Source organism: Oncorhynchus masou, chromosome 5 (assembly GCF_036934945.1).
Source record: "Oncorhynchus masou masou isolate Uvic2021 chromosome 5, UVic_Omas_1.1, whole genome shotgun sequence".
In the NCBI taxonomy this organism is placed as follows: domain Eukaryota; kingdom Metazoa; phylum Chordata; class Actinopteri; order Salmoniformes; family Salmonidae; genus Oncorhynchus; species Oncorhynchus masou.
This window is the reverse complement of record NC_088216.1, coordinates 34108620-34129252: the sequence shown is the minus strand read 5'-3', so window position 1 is coordinate 34129252 and position 20633 is coordinate 34108620. Positions and strand designations below refer to the sequence as shown.

General features: G+C 40.0%; 1 protein-coding gene across 4 annotated transcripts in view; it reads right to left on the bottom strand.

The window, feature by feature from the left end:
- Positions 1–366: 366 nt before the first annotated feature.
- Positions 367–20633, bottom strand: part of LOC135539487 (CSC1-like protein 2) — a 106957-nt gene continuing 86690 nt past the window's right edge. For 3 of the 4 annotated variants that reach the window (XM_064965392.1, XM_064965391.1, XM_064965395.1), the window contains 8 exons: positions 17219–17305; positions 16299–16364; positions 15864–16026; positions 15675–15780; positions 9231–9398; positions 8697–8833; positions 8481–8567; positions 367–6386 (listed from right to left, as the gene is read on the bottom strand). In XM_064965392.1, coding sequence (XP_064821464.1) covers positions 6204–6386; positions 8481–8567; positions 8697–8833; positions 9231–9398; positions 15675–15780; positions 15864–16026; positions 16299–16364; positions 17219–17305 — 997 coding nt within the window. In that variant the 3' untranslated portion in view covers positions 367–6203. The remainder of the gene's footprint in view (positions 6387–8480; positions 8568–8696; positions 8834–9230; positions 9399–15674; positions 15781–15863; positions 16027–16298; positions 16365–17218; positions 17306–20633) is intronic. The other variant, XM_064965393.1, reaches the window with a different exon arrangement.

Below are 20633 nucleotides of genomic sequence, written 5' to 3'. Positions count from 1 at the left end.
TTTATGAACATTTGAACATCTTGGCCATGTTCTGTTATAATCTCCACCCGACACAGCCAGCAGAGGACTGGCCACCCCTCATAGCCTGGTTCTTCTCTAGGTTTCTTCCTAGGTTTTGGCCTTTCTCGGGAGTTTTTCCTAGCCACCGTGCTTCTACACCTGCATTTCTTGCTGTTTGGGGTTTTAGGCTGGGTTTCTGTACAGCACTTTGATATATCAGCTGATGTTAGAAGGGCTATATAAATACATTTGATTTGAATGGGAATCCAATCTCCTACAAAACCTAACTGGGACAGCATTGTCAAAAGAGATGGAATCTCTGCTACCACAGGAATCGCTCCTCAATCATGTTCTTATGAACCAACATGAAGAATGAATGCCAATTTTATTGATCAAGGAACAGATAATGACAAATGCTTCACCATACAGACCATAAGTCGCTCTGGATAAGAGCGTCTGCTAAATGACTTAAATGTAAATGTAAATTGGACAAAAGTAAAAATAAATAGTACACACAACCTGACAAATCTACAGCCTCAAAATAAACATTCCTTGGTTGTCTTAGTGAAGGGAACCAGCATGAATGTTAGTAGATACTGAAAAGCAAACAAACGTGTGACCATTTGCTGTGTTTATATGTAGCCCTACCCTTACTCATGTTTTATAGAAACTGTAGATTATGTACTTCATAACACTACCATAACTTAATAGGGAATTTATGGCTATTTACAAAAACCTTTATACACTACCATTCAAAAGTTTGGGGTCACTTAGAAATGCCGTAGTTTTTAAAAGAAAAGTCAATTAAAATAACATCAAATTGATCAGAAATACAGTGTAGACATTGTTAATGTTGTAAATGACTATTGTAGCTGGAAACTGTAGATATTCCATTAAAAATCATCTTAGGCGTACCAAGGTCCATTATCAGCAACCATGACTCCTGTTAGTGATAGAATCCTATCAAGGCATGTTTATTTTTCAGATCACATTCTTCTTTTCATAAATTAAATCCTTAGCAACAATGATAAATAGATCCCAATACATGTAACGGCATCGTCACAGCTATCAACATAATACGGTTCCTTTTGCGATTTACAAAAATATCTCAAAGCCTTTTTTCGTCACTGTAGAATAGTGTTATTGTAAAGTAACTTCATTTCCATTGAGAAATAGACTGTCCATTAGCAAGCAAGCCTCTTAAAATATTTATTATAACAGGAAAATGTACTTCCACTGGATAGTTGTTAATCTTGTGTTAGCGTGCATACAATCATGAACAGTGTTAGTGCACACTAACTTAAAAGGGAAACAGAATTTACAGAACAGAGTAGACACAGAAAAGCTACAATATCTCCAGCATGTAGCTATGGTTTTCAAACAGGGACAAACCACAATACAATGGTAATTTCAGAGTGTCTCCAGAGGAAACTGTACTGCTAATAACAAGACAACGACGGTACAGGTTTTTATTGTCCTACCTGATAGAATGTTACCAAGTCACAGCTTTCATAGATTAGCTTCATTAACAGATCAAAATGCTTAAAGTTGCAAACTAATACAATGCAAAAAAAAAAAATTTTTTTTTTTTTTAAAACAAGTACACCTGAGACTTGAACATTTCCTTAAGTCACTGCTCTAGTTCTATTTCTTTGCTGCATGTCAGGCTTGCTATTGCATGTTCCTGATGCAAATTGGTAAAATATCCTTTTTTTGTTACAACAAATCATTTTGCACAGAGACGATTCGCCCGGTTCCAAAACATAATTCTAGTAATACACAAACAGGTATACAGTGACCTCTAGCAGATCTTCACTATCAGTGCACCTCATTTGTTGGACTAGTCAGTGGGGCCACATGCTTGGGCCTGGTTAATGTTTGGTCCCTAGTCTTTTCCATTTGGACCCATCCCTATGGTGTTCACAGATCTGAAAGAACTGGCTAGGTTTATGAAGAAATACTTAGAATGCTCCACTTAAAAGTATTAGGGAAAAGTATTAGTCAATGAACGGTAGTGATGGCTCTTCTTACCCAGTGATTTTAGTCATCTATTTCTCCCTTTGTTCTGTTATCCACTTTTTTTCTGTTTTGGACTGGATTATTTCATGAAATTGTGTTAGCTAATCCAAGTTCATCATTTTAAAAGGCTAAATGGTCATTAGAAAACCCTTTTGCAATTATGTTATTTTATTTATTTAACTAGGCAAGTCAGTTAAGAACAAATTCTTATTTTCAATGACAGTGTAGGAACAGTGGGTTAACTGCCTTTTTCAGGGACAGAACGACAGATTGTTACCTTGTCCGCTCGGGGATTCGATCTTGTAAACCTTTCGGTGACCAGTCCAATGCTCTAACCACTAGGCTACCTGCCGCCCCGTTGGCACAGCCGAAAACGGTTGTCCTGATTAAAAAAAACAATAAAATGGGCCTTCTTTAGACTAGTTGAGTATCTGGAGCATCAGCATTTGTGGGTTTGATTAGTTTTATTGCTTCTTTAATAGGCAAAACAGTTTCCAGCTGTGCTAACATAATTGCAAAGGGGTTTTGTAATGATCAATTAGCCTTTTAAAATGATAAACCTGGATTAGCTAACATGCCATTGGAACACAGGAGTGATGGTTGCTGATAATAGGCCTCTGTACGCCTATGTAGATATTCCATAAAGAAATCTGCGTTTCCAGCTACAATAGTCATTTACAACATCAACACTGTCTACACAGTATTTCTGATCAATTTGATGTTATTTTAATTGACTTTTCTTTCAAAAACAAGGACATTTCTAAGTGATCACAAACTTTTGAATGGTAGTGTATATACAAATCTAATCATAAACTTTTAGCAAACTATTCCTGATCCCGAATCCTTCTATCAAGGCATGTTTACTTCCACAACTTAAATCCTTAGCAACAGTTATAAAATAAAAAGTCAGTTCATGATAAATAAAAAAATCACAATACATGTAACGGCATCGTCACAGCTTTCAACATAATACATAATCGGTATCGCATCTGGAATAGGCTGTGTCACTGAAAACAGCTCCTTTTGCAACTTACAAAATATCTCAGCCTTTTTCGTCACTGTAGAATAGTGTTATTGTAAAGTAACTTCATTTCCATTGAGAAATAGACTGTCCATTAGCAAGCAAGCCTCTTAAAATATTTATTATATTGTCAGGAAAATTTACTTCCACTGGATAGCTGTTAGTCTTGTGTTAGCGTGCATACAATCATGAACAGAGTGTTAGTGCACACTCACTTAAAAAGGGAAACAGATGTTACAGGACAGAGTAGACACAGAAAAGCTACAATATCTCCAGCATGTAGCTATGGTTTTCAAACAGGGACAAACCACAATACAATGGTAATTTCAGTGTCTACAGAGGAAACTGTGCTGCTAATAACAAGACAACCACGGTACATGTTTTTATTTTCCTACCTGATAGAATGTTACCAATAGCCACAGCTTTCATAGATTAGCTTCATCAACAGATCGAAATGCTTAAAGTTGAAAACAACTATCACAATGTAAAAAAAACAGATGTAAACAATTATTTTTTTTTAAACAAGTACACCTGAGACTTGAACATTTCCTTAAGTCACTGCTCTAGTTCTATTTCTTTGCTGCATGTCAGGCTTGCTATTGCATGTTCCTGATGCAAATTGGTAAAACATCCTTTTTTTGTAACAACAAATCATTTTGCACAGAGACGATTCGTCCCGTTCCAAAACATGATAATAATAGTAATACAAAAACACAGGTATACAGTGACCTCTAGCAGATCTTCACTATCAGTGCACCTCATTTGTTGGACTAGTCAGTGGAGCCACACTCTTGGGCCTGGTACATTTTTGGTCCATTTGGCCAAATCCCTATGGTGTTCACAGATCTGAAAGGACTGGCTAGGTTTATAAAGAAATACTTAGAATGCTCCACTTAAAAGTATTCGGGAGATAGAGCCATCACTACGGTATATTGACAATACTTACCCCCAGTGCTTTAATACTTCAGGAAAGTTACATTTAATTCTGCCTAACGTACTTGTTATCCACTTTTTTTCCTGTTTTGGACTGGATTATTTCAAATTCATGAAATTGTGGTAATTTAAGATATATATGATATTATATACATAGTTGTGAATTCATTTATTTCTACCCAGTGCCTTTTATGGAAGTATTTGATTGCGTTTTCATGCGTTTTGTGCTTGAAGTGCATTAAGAAAAGAAATTGCACACTGTCTTTGAAATGTCATCACAATTTCCCAGGGTATAACTGTGAACACCAAATGGGGAAGTTGCTATGCGGGCTGAGAAAAGAATCCGAGAGCCAATTTGCATCAGACAGACACCTGGCTGATTGCACTTCAAATCAGACACACACTGCACCCAAACTGATGTGACAAAAATAAATGGAAGCATCGCTATTCATTGGTGCTGTATATCTGAACAATTACCTTCCATAGGTATGACTCCTGAAGAGCAAAATACTACATTTTTTTAATCTACACTTCATTTCTATTCCTTCAGAGAAAGCATAGAATAAAGCTAATGCATTGGGACTTCCAGAGATGCATATATCGTACTTCTGACTGGAGGATTTTAAGGGTAGAGAGTACTTGAGGCAAGACCAGTTTCTTCATGTCTCCCAGCTTTTCCCTGGATCTACAACATAGGCTAAACTATTGTACTATTGTGTAAATGTTGAAGTTCTCCAAGGTGAACAGAACCCAGTTAGAGTAGAAGTTGCCTATTTGAACTATGCACCGACAAGAAAATGTGCTTCCTATTTCAGGTGTATATGTTCATATGTTTAAGGTAGTAGAGGTAAAATAAAAAATAAAAGACAAAATAAAAACTGTACAACGTTAGTGGCTGCAAGAGTCACCAAGCCATCCATGACTGACCCTTTGGAAACTGAGATGGACAGGATGGAGGGGAGCAGCAAGACCAGGTGACTGACAGGGCATCACAGGCAGGAGGACAGTAAGACAAATGCCATGACAACACAAGTCACACCAGAAACCCCACAATCCATCTGAGCGGACCCTGGTCTGTTTGGCATGCCATGCCCACTGCCGCCTTTGGAATATCGATGACAAAACAGAGGGCCGATGTGATGGCCCTGATACCCTCCAACAGTGCCCATTCAGTGACGTGAGACACATGAAGTAAAAAATCTATAACAATACACAAACTTGACAGTGACTGCATCATGTTTTTATACGTCATGTTAAGATGGTGTCTCCAACCACATGGCTGGGATGTTCAGTGGCAGAGTGGATATCTTATGACGAACATAAGATATCAAACGAAAAAAGGGGAAAGCAAGTCATTTTGTTCATAAGCTATGAGAAAGAAGACCTAATGCAGGGTGCTTTGCACATTGACAAGAATGAACCAGGTTTAGTTTAAGTATGAGTCTGTAGACCCATAAAAGTTCAATGGGACCTGTGCATGGAGCAGGATTTCATTAGAGGCTTTGTAGCCTAATTTTCATGACCTCTCCACCAGTCCTGAGCCACACTGATGGGGATTTAGTAAGGAAACATGGATGAAAAGAATCCCAAACCAGGCACAATTTTGACCCCCTCTTTCAAATAAGAGACACAAAAACAGTTGGCATATTTTCGGATATGTACAAAGTCTAGGTTATTGTATGGTTTCTTTCCTGGGACTCCATCTTTTTGGATTGGATGAAAACCAGTGTTGGACTTGTGCTCCATAGAAGCTCCATAAAAGTGTAGGACTCCAGTAGATAAATAAATAAAACAAGGGGCGTCAACACCCAGATTCATATCGCGCTGATAGGTGTTCAACATACACAGAGGGGACTTTGAAGAATCCGCAGAGACAAGCTCCAAATTATACTTAACAAAACCATTCACAATTACACTGTGTGTGTGTGTGTGTGTGTGTGTGTGTGTGTGTGTGTGTGTGTGTGTGTGTGTGTGTGTGTGTGTGTGTGTGTGTGTGTGTGTGTGTGTGTGTGTGTGTGTGTGTGTGTGGTGATGTACCTGGCATTTTCTGGTAATGCCAATGTGCAGAGGCACAACTGAAAAAAGGTGGGGGAGCATGGGGGAGGAATGACTGCAAATTGTTTTAGAATCCAAAGTGAAGTTGGTGGTTTGTTGTTCGTGTCTGGCATTCATCCTCTCCAAAATCCCTCTCTCACCATCTTTCGCTCTTTCCCCTTCTCAGCTGGTAGTGTTACTGGTGGACCTCGTTGGCTATGAGGCTGTCTTCACCGGACTGGAAGTCAGCTTCATTGAGACTATTCCCAGTGTTGATCATCTCCTCATCCTGTGAGGACCCCCGATCTTCCTCCCCACTGCCTGTGCAAGCATCATCCATGATTGGGTCCTGTAAAACCTGGGCAATGTACGTTGGTTGCTAAGGAGAAAAGAAACAAACATTCAATGTTATGAAGGATCCTGCACATCACCATGAATATGTTTATAAATGGCATCGTGAGATGTTAAAGGTGTTTGAATTTGTACTGATAATTTCAACTTCCACTTGTTTTTGAAGGAATACTCCTTAGCTTTGTATTGCTTCATACTTCATCATAACCCATACATACATACAATGGTTGAGTACCTGCCTGACTACATTGCAGATCAATGCCAGCTCTTACAAGCCCTGGATAGGTATTTAACATATCAGTTAAACACATCATATGATATAGCAAAAGGATGCCTGACTGCGTAGTCGACACAACCATTGGTTGATGCAATACAACGCCTGCGCATCTAGTCGGGCAGAAAATCGCCCATTCTATGCGAGAAATGTTCACATGTTCAACTGCCAAGAATGTGAACCAATAGTAAATCAGCAAGACACTGCTGTTTGTTTACATTGAATATGATCAGAATGACTAGTGAACAAACAACTTCAAAGTTCTTTATTTTTCTCTTATTCTTTCTTCTCTCTTTTTCTCTATTACAGATATTATAATTGACATTAAGACCTATTTAAAAGGGCTGCTGACTCCAAACCAACACTGGGACAGGGAATTCACAGGGAGCAAATTGTCAAACGTCTATAATAATGATGGATTGGATTTGTATAGCCCCTTTCAACCAACTTCGGCACTCAAAGCACTTTAGATCGTAAGTGGGAAACTCACCTCATCCACCACCAATGTGTGGCACCCACCTGGGTAATGTACATCAACCATTTTGTGCCAGAACCCTCACCACACATCAGCTAGCATGGTGGAGAGGTGAGGAGTGAAATATGCCAATTAGGGGATGATTAGTTGGCCATCATGGAATTTAGCCAGGACACCCCTACTATTGAGATAAGTGCTGTGGGACTTTTAACAACCACAGAGTTAGGACACCCATTTAAAGTCCCATCTGAAAGATGCAAGCCGAAGCAGTGCAATGTCCCCTTCACTGCCCTGGGGTATTGGGATTTGATCTTAAGACCCGAGGTGAAGTGTCCCATACTGGGCCTCCAACATCTCTTCCAGTAGCATCTAGTCTCCCATCCAGGGATCGACCAGGGCCGACCCTGCTTAGCTTCAGAAGCAAGACAGAAGTGGGATGCAGAGTGGTATGCTGCTGGTGAAAAGCTGACAGGGAGATGGTACGTAGTTGCATTGACAAGGAGACAAACATTTATATACAGCCAAGTCGGGCATCAGAACCCGACTCGTCAGAATTTCCACTATAACACAAGCAATTTAGCACTTGCAAACATAGCGTGATAGCAGGTCGAGCTGATGATTTTCATGTCATTTAAAATTAAAGGAACATTTCATATTCATCATTTTCAGCACCTCCCCAACAACAGCATATATAATAATATATTCTATTTAGCTGACGCTTTTATCCAAAGCAACTTAGTCATGTGTGCATACATTTTACGTATGTGTGCTCTTAGGAAACGAACCCACATGAAAATAGTGTGTATCTATGTTTTGTACTCAAAAAGATAGAGGAAGAAAAGTATTTCCGATGACATGATCCGAAAACACTTGACATGGGCCGTGTTCGGGAGCATCAAAACTGTGATGCATCATTGTGACTGACTGATCTACAAATAATATTGAGTAGTTATTTATGACGCAAGCTGATTTGTAGATCAGTCAAGCTTGACTTGCTTTTAAAGTCGGCTGCAATGTCAAAGTACTGTATAGCTTCAAAAAATATTAAAGCTATAACTTTGATCTCACAGATGGTTTGTCCTTGCACCGATAGCTGGGTCTATGAATTTGAGTGGTTACATTTCTCCAGTCTCATCTTTTTTTCATTTTCCAGAACAATGGCAGGTGGCTGCTTTGTTATTTTTTGAATCCCAGATTTGGACCAAAGTCAGATTGTTTGTCAAGGGAGCAAACAAACACACATCGTTGGAACACTGGACAAAATGATGCATTGCGATAACGTTGGGCCAATCTCATTGTGCCATCTGGACAGTTCCATTCTAGTCCCCCACAATTCAACAGCTTGGAATACTCAAAAAAATGTATCTGCTTACCTGAGACTTATTAGAAGGAGAGGAGAAGGTGCGGAGTGGAGGGCGGCCATTTTCAACCACGTCAACATCTGTTTCCTTGGTGTCAATCTGTTTAAGGTCAGAGGAGGGAAGAAAAGGGGGAAAGAGCTGTCAGAGATTCTCCTCTATGGTACTACTTGGCCTAAGTCTGCTACCTGAATTGAAGGACTGGACACTTGGCGTGTTGGTGAGCCGTACCTTGAGCACAGTGACCCGTACCTTGTAGTTGTGAGCGCTGAGGTACTTGAAGTGGCCGAAGCAGACGTGCGACAGGCATACCACAATGGTGATGATTAGGACCACCAAAGTAAACATGGACGTGGGGGTTACAAAGCCTGTGTTTTAAAAAAGTGCAAAGAGATGGTAATTTACTTTAATTTACTGTAATTTAATTTATGTTTGACTTCAGGACTCACCCTCTGAAAAAGGTGGTAAGTGTAAGGTACTAACACATTACTAACACTAACATTACTAACACATTATCTCACATTGTACATAGACTTATTTTTCTATTGTAGTATTGACTGTGTGTTTGTTTTACTCCATGTGTAACTCTGTGTTGTTGTATGTGTCGAACTGCTTTGATATATCTTGGCCAGGTCACAATTGTAAATGTTCTCAACTTGCCTACCTGGTTAAATAAAGGTGAAATAAAATGAATAAATACACATTTAAACAATCCAAATTACCACTAATTCAGGGAAGAAAAAGATCCCCCCCCCAGCCCCTTACCTGTGCGCATGGTGGAAAAGAATAGCAGCCAAAAGAGACAGAGGATGGGAGCTGCCACCACCTGATTGACAGCACCCGAGTGGATTTTCTTGTCCAGTTTCGAGGGAAGGTAAGCATAATACATGTTGTATCTATCCACCAGGTGCTTCAGCAGCATGTACATCAGACCTAGAAAGAGGGAGATTTTTTTTTGCTTGAGAACTGTTGTTTAAACGGTATAACTACTGAACATACACCTCCCCCCACACATTTTAAGTATTTGCTGGAGACAACTGACATCAAATCAAATTGTATTTGTCACATGCGCCGAAAACAACAGGTGTAGACCTTACAGTGAAATGCTTACTTACTACAAGCCCTTAAAAAACAATACCGTATTAAGAAAATACCTAATAAAAAAGAGATAAGAAAAACAAATAATTAAATAGCAGCAGTAAATGACAATAGCGGGGCTATATACAGGGGGTACCGGTTCAGAGTCTGTGTCAATGTCAATGTGCGGGGGCACCGGTGTCGAGGTAATTATGTACATGAAAGTAGGGTTATTAAAATGGCTATGCATGGAGTCTGACAATTTTTAGGGCCTTCCTCTGACACCGCCTGGTATAGAGGTCCTGGACGGCAGGAAGCTTGGCCCCGGTGATGTACTGGGCCGTACACACTACCCTCTGTAGTGCCTTGTGCTCTGAAGCCTAGCAATTGCCATACCAGGCAGTGATGTAACCCTTCAGGATGCTCTCGATGTGCAGCTGTAAAACCGTTTGAGGATCTGGGGACCCATGCCAAAGCTGATAAGTCTGTGCTTGCTCTTTGGGGTTTACACCTGGGTTGCTACAGTTGAAATTCCTGAGTTGAGGGGGTTACAAGTATTTACTAAATGAACAAATGTGTGTTCACTTTTGTCCAAAAAGCAAATGTTCTCATTCTTACTAAAGTAGACAAGGGTATATACAACCCATATCGAAAACTCATTTATAACAATATACAGTATGTACATATATGCGGGGGAATTTAAAATATATTTATAAATACAGTAAGTCAAAAGTTTGGACACCTACTCATTCCAGTGTTTTTCTTTATTTTTACTATTTTCTACATTGTAGAATAACAGTGAGGACATCAAATGAAATAACACATAGAAATTTGTAGTAACCAAAAAGGTCTGAAGAATCTAAAATATATTTTGATTTGTTTAAAGTAGCAACCCTTTGCATTGATGACAGCTTTGAACACTCTTGGCATTCCCTCAACCAGTTTCATGAGGTAGTCACCTGGAATGCATTTCAATTAAAAGTTGTGCGTTGTTAAAAGTTAATTTGTTGAATTTCTTTCCTTCTTAATGCGTTTGAGCCAAACAGTTATGTTGTGACAAGGTAGGGTTGGTATACAGAAGATAGCCTTATTTGGAAAATGACCAAATCCATATTATGGCAAGAACAGCTCAAATAAGCAGAGAAATGTTGTGTTGTCTTTGGCTATGCCGGATTAAGTGATATGACATGATATTCTAAAGATGACCGATCCGCACACTCTTGGCATTCTCTCAACCAGCGTCATGAAGAATCCTTTTCCAACAGTCTTGAAGGAGTTCCCACACATGCTGAGCACTTGTCTGATTTTCCTACACGCTGTGGTCCAACTCATCCCAAACCATCTCAATTGGGTTGAGGTTGGGTGATTGTGTAGGCCAGGTCATCTGATACAGCATTATCACGCACCTTGGTCAAATAACCTTTACACAGCCTGGAGGTGTTTTGGGTCATTGTTTTGGGTCAATGATAGTGGGACTAAGCCCAAACCAGATGGGATGACGTATTGCTGCAGAATGCTGTGGTAGCCATGCTGGTTAACTGTGCCTTGAATTCTAAATAAATCACTGAGTGTCACCAGCAAAGCACTCCCACACCACTTACACCTCCTCCTCCATGCTTCACAGTGGGAACCAGACATGGGGAAGTCATCTGTTCATCTACTCTGCGTCTCACAAAGACACTGTGGTTGGAACCAAAAATCTCAAATTTAGAATCATCAGACCAAAGGATAGATTTCCAGCGGTCTAATGTCCATTGCTCGTGTTTCTTGGCCCAAGTAAATCTCTTCTTTTTGGTGTCCTTTAGTATTGATTTCTTTAAAGCAATTCGACCATGCAGGCCTGATTCATGCAGTCTCCTATGAACAGTTGATGTTGAGATGTGTCTGTTACTTGAACTCTGTGAAGCATTTCTTTGGGCAGCAATCTGAGGTGAGTAACTAATGAACTTTTACTCTGCAGCAGAGCTGTAACTCTGGGTCTTCCTTTCCTGTGACGGTCCTCATGAGAGCAAGTTTCATCATAGCGCTTGACGGTTTTTGCGACTGCACTTGAAGAAACTTTGAAAGTTCTTGAAAATGTTCCACATTGACTGACCTTCATGTCTTAAACTAATGATGTACTGTCGCTTCTCTTTGCTTATTTGAGCTGTTCTTGCCATTATATGGACTTGGTCTTTTACCAAATAGGGTAAAGTCTTCTGTATACCACCCCTACCTTGTCACAACACAAGCGATTGGCTCAAACACATTAAATTCTGTTGTTTGGTGCTTTCCCAGGTAAGGGGGCAGTAGCTCACAACTGTCAGTGTCCATGCTAGCTGGGCAAACAACAAATGTAGAATTACTGATGCTAGCTTTGGATGTGCTCATGAAGCAGAACAACTTGTGTTGTCGACAGGTGCAGGTGTAGTACTGCTGGTATGTCCCGCACATTGAATATATTTGCGGAGAGTTGGTACGTGGTGAGCTGGTATGTCTCTGTATGGACGCAGGCCTTACTTTTTTTTTTACCATTTATCCATTTTCGAGCAAACCGAATGAGCAGCAGCTATGTTTGGCTAATTCCTACGAGAGACTAACGGTTAATGTGATTGGATGTTAATTATTTTACTAGGCAACCTGTATATGACATTGTGTTATTTGCTAGTTGGTTTAATATTATTTTTGGTGAAAGAGGCTACTCAGGCAAGACAAAAACCTCACCCAAATGTATAGCCCCATTGGAAAATATAAATGGACTGTTTGAAAATGTGAGGGGAAAAAAAGGGTTTATTTTGACGCGCCCCCCGACGGCATTGCGCGTACCCCAGTTTGGGAATACCTGGTGTAGATGAAAGGGAGGAGACAGGTAAAAAAAATATATTTTTTTTTCAACAAACATACAGTCAAAATGTATGTTTGCCATTCAGAGGGGTATGGTAGTAGGTGCCAGGTGCACTGGCTTTTCACTCTCAATGGTTTCCTGTGTGTATCAAGAATGGTCCACCACCCAATGGACATCGAGCCAACTTCACACAACTGTGGGAAGCATTGGCGTCAATATGGGCCAGCATTCCCAAGGAATGCTTGACACCTTGTAGAGTCCATGCCCCGGCGAATTTAAGCTGTTCCTTATGTTTTGTCGACTCAGTGTATATTAGATTTATGTATATGAAATTCATGTCAATATATTAGGATTCGGAATGGATAAATGATACAAGACAGATGATCGTGAGTGAATAGATGTCAAATTGTGGGAGCATCAAATACAATAATATCAAAACAGATTATCATCTTGGAGGACATCAATTGCTGACAAAGCAGGAGTAATACAGCACAATCACGGTCCAAATTTGATAGGTGGAAACGCAACCATATTATTGTGTCACCTCCTGGGACAAAATCAAGCCAGACAACACCACATTTCTCATAAATTAGCAGTGACCTTGCAGGGCAACACTGCGAGAAGGTTATCTTCTGAACAGGCAATGTGATTGGGTGCCTTGCTGGCGCCATTCTAGCCACCTCTCCCTTCCTGTTGCTCCTCTGCAACTCATGACCCAATGATGAGTCTTTCAGTACTACCAAGCAGACAGTAGGGGGAGACATTTTACCAGAGGAGAAGCAGACTTAAGGTGTCCACATCCAAACCAACACAATGTCAAATACTGTATGTTTGAATATACGAAGCAAATACGAATGGGTCAAAATGTAATTGTAATATGCTTAATTAATATTACATTGAAAAGCAGTTTTACTACACATATTACTTATGTATGAATTTATATTTAACAAAAAACAATTATTTTCACTATGGACACTCCCACCTTCGCTGGTGTTGGCCTGTCTTTCCAAGGGCAGAGCCTTCAGAAAGTATTCACACCCCTTAACCTTTTTCCACATTTTGTTGTGTTACAGCCTGAATATAAAAACGATTGCTATTTTTTGTCACTGGTCATACCATAAATCATTTAGCTATTTGATTTAGAATTTTATGACCCCTTAAAGTATATATATAAAAAATATAACAATTATTTGATAAAATATGGAATTTGGCCTTTATTACTATAGCCCATAGAAATGCATTGAATAACACATTCATAAATGGCAAAAAAGACAGTCAAATCAATCATAAGAAATAAGGTTTTGAAGTGTCTGTCCTTTATCTAGGAGATCAAGACAGCTCAGGATTTACACATATTTCACTTTTTTTGGGGTAGGCACAAAACTACCACAAAACTACTTACCTTGAGACCCCTGACTTGTGGGGGTTGTGAAAATATCCCCTTTTTACAGTGGGGTCACATTAGTTTGTTGTGTTACAGCCAGTATATAAAATGTATAAAACTTAACATTTTGTGTCACTGGCCTACACACAATACCCCATAATATCAAAGTGGAATTATGTTTTTAGAAATTTTTACTACAAAAAATGAAAAGCTGAAATGTTGTCAATGAGTCAATAAGTATTCAACCACTTTGTTATGGCAAGCCTAAGTACATTCTGGAATAAATATTTGCTTAACAAGTCACATAATACATTCCATGGACTGTGTGCAATTATAGTGCTGAACATCATTTTTTTTTATGACTATCTAATGTCCATACCCCACATACACAATTATCTCTAAGGTTCCTCAGTCAAGCAGTGAATTTCAAGCAAAATTCAACCACAAAGATCATGGAGGTTTTCCAATGCCTCGCAATGAAGAAGGGCACCTATTGGTAGATGGGTAAAAAAAAGACATTTAATATAACTTTGAGCATGGTAAAGTTATTAATTACACTTTGGATGGTGTATCAATATACCCAGTCACTTCAGGTGTCCTTCCAAACTCAGTTGCCGGAGAGGAAGAAAACCGCTCAGAAATTCCACCGGGGGGCTAACGGTGACTTTAAAACAGTTACTTAGTTTAATGGCTGTGATAGAAAACTACAGTGTAGTTACTACAGTGTACTGTGTAGTTACTCCACAAAACTAACCTAATTGACAGAGTGAAAAGAAGGAAGCAATTCACTTTTTGCCCTGAATACAAAGTGTTATGTTTTGGGCAAATCCAATACATTACTGAGTTCCAATCTCCATATTTACAAGCATAGTGGTGGCAGCGTCATGTTATGTGTATGTTTGTAATCATTAAGGACTGGAGTTTTTCAAGATAAAAAAGAAACGGATGGAACTCAGCACAGGGAAAATCCTAAAGGAAAAGCTGGTTCAGGCTGCTTTCCACCAGACAGTAGGAGATGAATTAACTTTCAGCAGGACAATAACCTAAAACACAAGGCCAAATCTACACTGGAGTTGTTTGCCAAAACGACAGTGAATGTTCCTGAGTGGCCGTGTTACAGTTTTGACTTAAATCTACTTGAAAATCTATGGTAAGACCTGAAAGCGGTAATATCTAACAACATATACCCAATACACACAAATCTAAGTAGGAAAGAATGAACTATATATGGACGAGCGTTGTCAGAGCGGAACTGACTACAACCAATTTGACAGAGCTTGAAGAATTTTGAAAATAATAAATGGGCAAATGTTGCACAATCCAGGTGTTGAAAGCTCTTAAGAGACTTACCCAGAAAGACTCACAGCTGTAATCGCTGCCAAAGGTGCTTCTACAAACTACTGACTCAGGGGTGGGAATACTTATGTAAATTAGATATTTATCTATTTCATTTTCCATACATTTGCAAAAATGTTTAAAAACATGTTTTCACTTTGTCATCATGGTGTATTACGTGTAGATGGGTGAGAAAACATATGTATTTAAACCATTTTGAATTCAGGCTGTAACAACAAAATGTGGAATAAGTCAAGGTTATGAATACTTTCCGCACTGTATGTCTTAGTAAAGATGTATTGCATATTGTACCTATACAGTGCTTTAACATAGAGATGCACAGTAGTGATGTATTAATACTGTATGTACACACCAGGAGTGGGTCAGCCTGTTCTAGGCATAACGCAGAGTTTAGTTTTCCCTAATTTCCTTGGTGATTCATTCTGACGCATACAAAGAACTGCCAATAGGTGACCCAAGAGAGGGGAGAGTAGTCCTCTCTCTCCCCAGTCTCACTTCCCCTACTCAATCTCTCCCCACTCTCTCCCTCTTACCCCTTTCCTCTCTGGGGAGAGGCGGGCTGACTCACCAAAGGGGACGATGATTGGACAGGTGATGCTGTATGTCATAACTACAGTGAAGACGGACATCATCCAGGCGTAGGCCGCTCCAAACTGGAATTCAAACGCTTGATGCTGTAGACACGAAAACATTCAGCATTGAAAAGTCAATTGAACTTGAGCACAGCAGCGGCAATATATTCCTTAAGGACTCTTACCCTCTTTACGTTGCGCCTCTCTGCAGAGGAACGGGCCAGGGACAGTCGGATCATATACATGAGCAAGCCTGGAATCCGCAGCAGGTCCATGGCGTTACCGATAAACGCTGAGGCGATGACATAGTTGACAAAGAAGGCTCCGTTGTCAGGGAGGAAGACACACCTTATACAGGGGGAGGCACCACCAGTGTGATTAGATAGCATTTACCATAGTACTGTAAATACATTTCACTGGTATTTATGAGTAATGGCCTGACAAATCACACAGTAACTATGCTTTGGTTTCATTGAGAGAAACGCTGTTATGTACCAGGTAATTAGCAATTGTGTTGAAAGTACAGTACCAGGACGTCCTACATAATACCAGGCAAATACCAGCTGTAACAGCAATGGATCTGAACTATATTCCTCTTCTATAAAAATAGAAATACTTACTCAAATCTGACAGTGGCGTCAGCAAGGAATTTCTTATCAAACAGCCAGCGGAAGAAGACATCCAAACTGTATTAAAAGCAACAACAACAAAAATGAAATCAAATTAGCTTTCCTGGGTAGGTCATAATTTGGTTGATATCCGTAGGCAGATATTGGTTGATTATTCATGTGCCATTTATTTGATAAACTCATTTGGCAAAAACAGAGCAAAATCAATCTCTACAAGGCATTTGGGCCAAGGTGGACTTGCACAGCCAGGCACTGTAACTTCCTACCTAGGGCCAAGGGAAACTACTGTACTTCACCTGCTGATTTCTATGGCTAAACCTCAATCTATTTCCAGGTGCCAGGCATAAGATATGCCCCTACATTTACGATTTCATGTAGTTATATTTCAAAAAGTCTTCTATGATGGCATAAGAAATGTAGCAACAGCTTAGGTTTTTGGGGTTATTAAATGACATTGTCCAGGACTCGCAAACTTTTTAGCCAGTAGTTCTGAAAGTAGCGCTCATGAGCCATAAATGGATCCCCGAAAATTGCGTACTACGTCACATAACTACAGATATGTGCACCATGTGAAACTCATTGGCAAAAGTCGAATTGCTAGGGGACTGACCCACGTGGGGGCAAATTCTGGGAAAATGGCACAGCACAGTTTCCAGAAAAACAGTCGCTTTCATACTCGGATTTCGTGTTTAATTGAGGGAAGACAGTAATTCTGCTCATCGATTATGCATAAACTACACATTGACACATCCAAAGTGGTAGGTTTAAAAAATAGTTAGTAGAAGCCCAAGTTCCAGACCATGTCTTTAAGGGATATTAGCTAAAAAAGTATGGGGCATATTACCTTAGTTGAAATAACCAACGACCTGCATGAAATGTTTTGAGACTTTAAAACATAGTTTAACAGGTACCTGCTAAGACCCAGTGAAGGCAGCAAGAGGACCATGAAGATGAGGAAGGTGTAGCACTTGTGCATGGTGGTCCGGTTCTCCCCCGACCTGCCCATTAAAAAAAAGAGAAAAAGGCCAATGTCACTGATGGAGCATTAAATCACTTACATAATGATAATGGTCTATTTCATTTAGTTTCACGTATACTATGGCAGTTAAAAGCTGAATTACAGTAACATATTACAAGAAACGCATTTAAATTAATAAGATGAGATACAACAAATTTCAAATCAAAATGTCAGGGAGTTGAGGCAAGAAGGAAGGTCGAATGGTCTGAGCGGTGGAGGGAGGAGGGAGCATCTTGATCACAGTCACAGCCAGGGAGCTCAGTGGTTTTATCAAGAGTCAGAGATAGGTCCGCAGCCATCAGCACACCTCGCTGTCCCCGACCTCCTCAGCCTCTCCTTGTGGACTCTGTAGGTAGCTACTCCTCTTCAATACTAATTTGTAGCACCAACTTGGGTGATGCCCCGGCAGCCGCGAGTGACAGAAAGCCATCGGTAATAAGAGTAGTTGTCCTCATCTCTACAATTATACTAATTTAAGTGTGTGTGATCTTTAGAAAACCCCAAATCAAGTGGAAATAACATAGGTCAACTGTAAGAAACCCCTCCCATAAATGTTGGTGATTCCCCATTGTCAACATCACATCTGCACAAAGAGCTGTTGGAATTAAAGATCTCTCAGAACATAACTTTAATGGCCACATGTACTCTTAAAGGTCCAATGTAGTCGTTTTTTTCTCAATACCAAATCATTTCTGGGTAACAGCTAATTAACTTACTGTGATTTTATTTTAAACAATGATCAAAAAGAAACAAAAATAGCTTCTCTGCGGTCACAGACTTTTTGAGCAATTACTACAAGATGAGGGGAAAGCAGCACAAGTATTTTGATCAACTATTTTGAACTGGAATAAATGCTGCACTATTATCAATTACCAACACAATTCCAGTCAAAATAGAATGTTGTAAGAAATACTGAAGCCTACCATTACTATATCCAACCCAACTGTTTGTTGCCACTATCATCCCAGTGGTTTTCACACTTTTTGACCCGCGACCCCCAAAAAGGAGTGGTGCAACCCCCAACGCACACACATGCATGCACATGTAAACATGCATCCACAATCGCGCCACAAGTGTAGCCTGTCATTACAGCCATAAACGGTGACGCATAAACTGCTCTTTACACCTGCATGGATCGGAAGGTCATTCATTTTAGTAGCCAATATCAACAAGAAATATATCATGTCACTACTCTGGAGTCAACGCAGTTGGCTTGTGGTTAGTGTCTGACCTGAGATTGGAAGGTTGTGAGTTCAATCCCTGGCTGAGTTAAACCAAAGAGTGTAAAAAAGGGACCTGATGCATCTCTGCTTGGCACTCAGCATTAAGATGCTGTAGATTGGGGGTAAGGCCCTGTGCTAGACTAGCGTCCTGTCCAGACTCGCGCTACAGAAACAGGAGATTGGCTCCCACCCTATGAGCCGCTATGGCTCGCATAAGCTTGTGCAAGGCTACATCTGCATTGTTTGGGGTTTTAGGCTGGGTTTCTGTATAGCACTTTGTGACATCGGCTGATGTAAAAAATATAAATACATTTGATTGACTGATTACTTACTCTGGAGTCCAGACAGAGCAAGCTAAATGATATGGCCTACTTGTAGCAGAGGTTGCAAGATCAGATGGAAAGCATATTCTGTCTGCACCGTGCTATCACCTTGGAGTGCAGCCTGTCGGCAGAGTGCACTTTGCCAGCCGGGTAGCCCTGTTCATCCTCACAAATATTGTAATACATTTGCCAGAATGTAACATCTTCATCCCATAATATTGAAGGCATTGCGATGTTACATCTGCTTATCTTTAGAAGTATAGCCAGTAGGCACCCAAACTAGGCTTGTCTGAAATATGAAAAAGATTAATCAAATCAGTTCTTGCCCAGAAAAACTGGAGAAAATTAAAGTTATTTCTGGTCACTAACCTAGATATGCGAGCCCACCTTTGCGTGCCAATGCTGATGAATTGTCATTGGTTAAAAATCTAAAACGGTTGATCTTTTACTGACTGCAAAGCGTGCGGCGTAGGCCACATAGCCTATTTCTATGCTCACCGAGCCGTGTGCTCTGCTATTACATGCTGACCACATCGCTCGTGTTACATGCACGAGAGTTGCAAAATAAATGTACGTATTATGTTATTCAATCATTTCATCCAACCTGGTTGCCCGCGTCACCGAGCATCTCCGTAGCCAGGCGCTAAAATAGAAGTTGGTTCTATTATTTACACTTGCCACACTGCAAGTCCAGCCTCTCCCATCTCCTCATTGGATTTTAGGAGCATATATCCACGTGAGTGATTGAAAGCTGAACGGGGGTCCACACTAGTCCAGTTGATGGTGGTAATGCACCTTAAAGTTTGTTGCCAACCACCATAAAATGTCCAAAGAAGAAGACTGAAGGAGGAGAGATTACTAGAAACTAACTAGGCTTACCCTTTTATCTGTGGATTAATTGTCAGAGTAGAAGACCTTGTGTATTTCAGGTAAAATAACCCAATGTTTATATCCCAGGACAAACTAAATGGCCATGAATGTTTCATGCGTTTCGACATGTCCCCAAATGAAGAGTTAATTTTGATATTTGGTGTGGATTAACAAAAATCAAGCACCGTCGTCATTCCATTCCCGTACTGTTTATTGCAACACTTAAACATTTCTGTTTCATGTTTGAGACGACACATTTTCACTTACCCTTTCTTACACTTTGAGTGGGCGCAATGTTTACTGTGCACATGAACAGTCGCAAGACTCATGAGGTAGAAGTGCTGTTTATTTAATTCAATGTATGATTTCCTTTGTTCATATTTCCCAGGTTATGTCGGAGTTCCGTGTGTCTGTGTCCTATCATTCTGGTTGTGCATAACATGCTGACTATACCGGGCACGTGCGTGAGTCTGCCATCGGGCGCATGTTGATTTTGTCCATCAAAATCCTGCCTCCTCGGGAGTTTTTCCTATACACTGTTCTTCTGTCTCTGCATTGCTTGATATTTGGGGTTTTAAGCTGAGTATCTGTACAGCACTTTGCTGATGTAAAAGGGCTTTATAAAAATAAATCTGATTGATTGATAACTCTCATAATTTAGGGAAGAGCAACTCCAGTCCTCGCCGTGTTTGCCGATTTATGTCCTTTACACCAAATCAGCAACTCATTTGGACCTGGAAAATCCCTTGGACCAGTATGGCCTAACCCACGGTGCAAGTTGCAAAGCATACACACACTACCGGTTAAAAGTTTTAGAACACGTAATCATTCAAGGGTTTTTCTTTATTTGTACTATTTTCTACATTGTAGAGTAATAGTGAAGACATCTAAA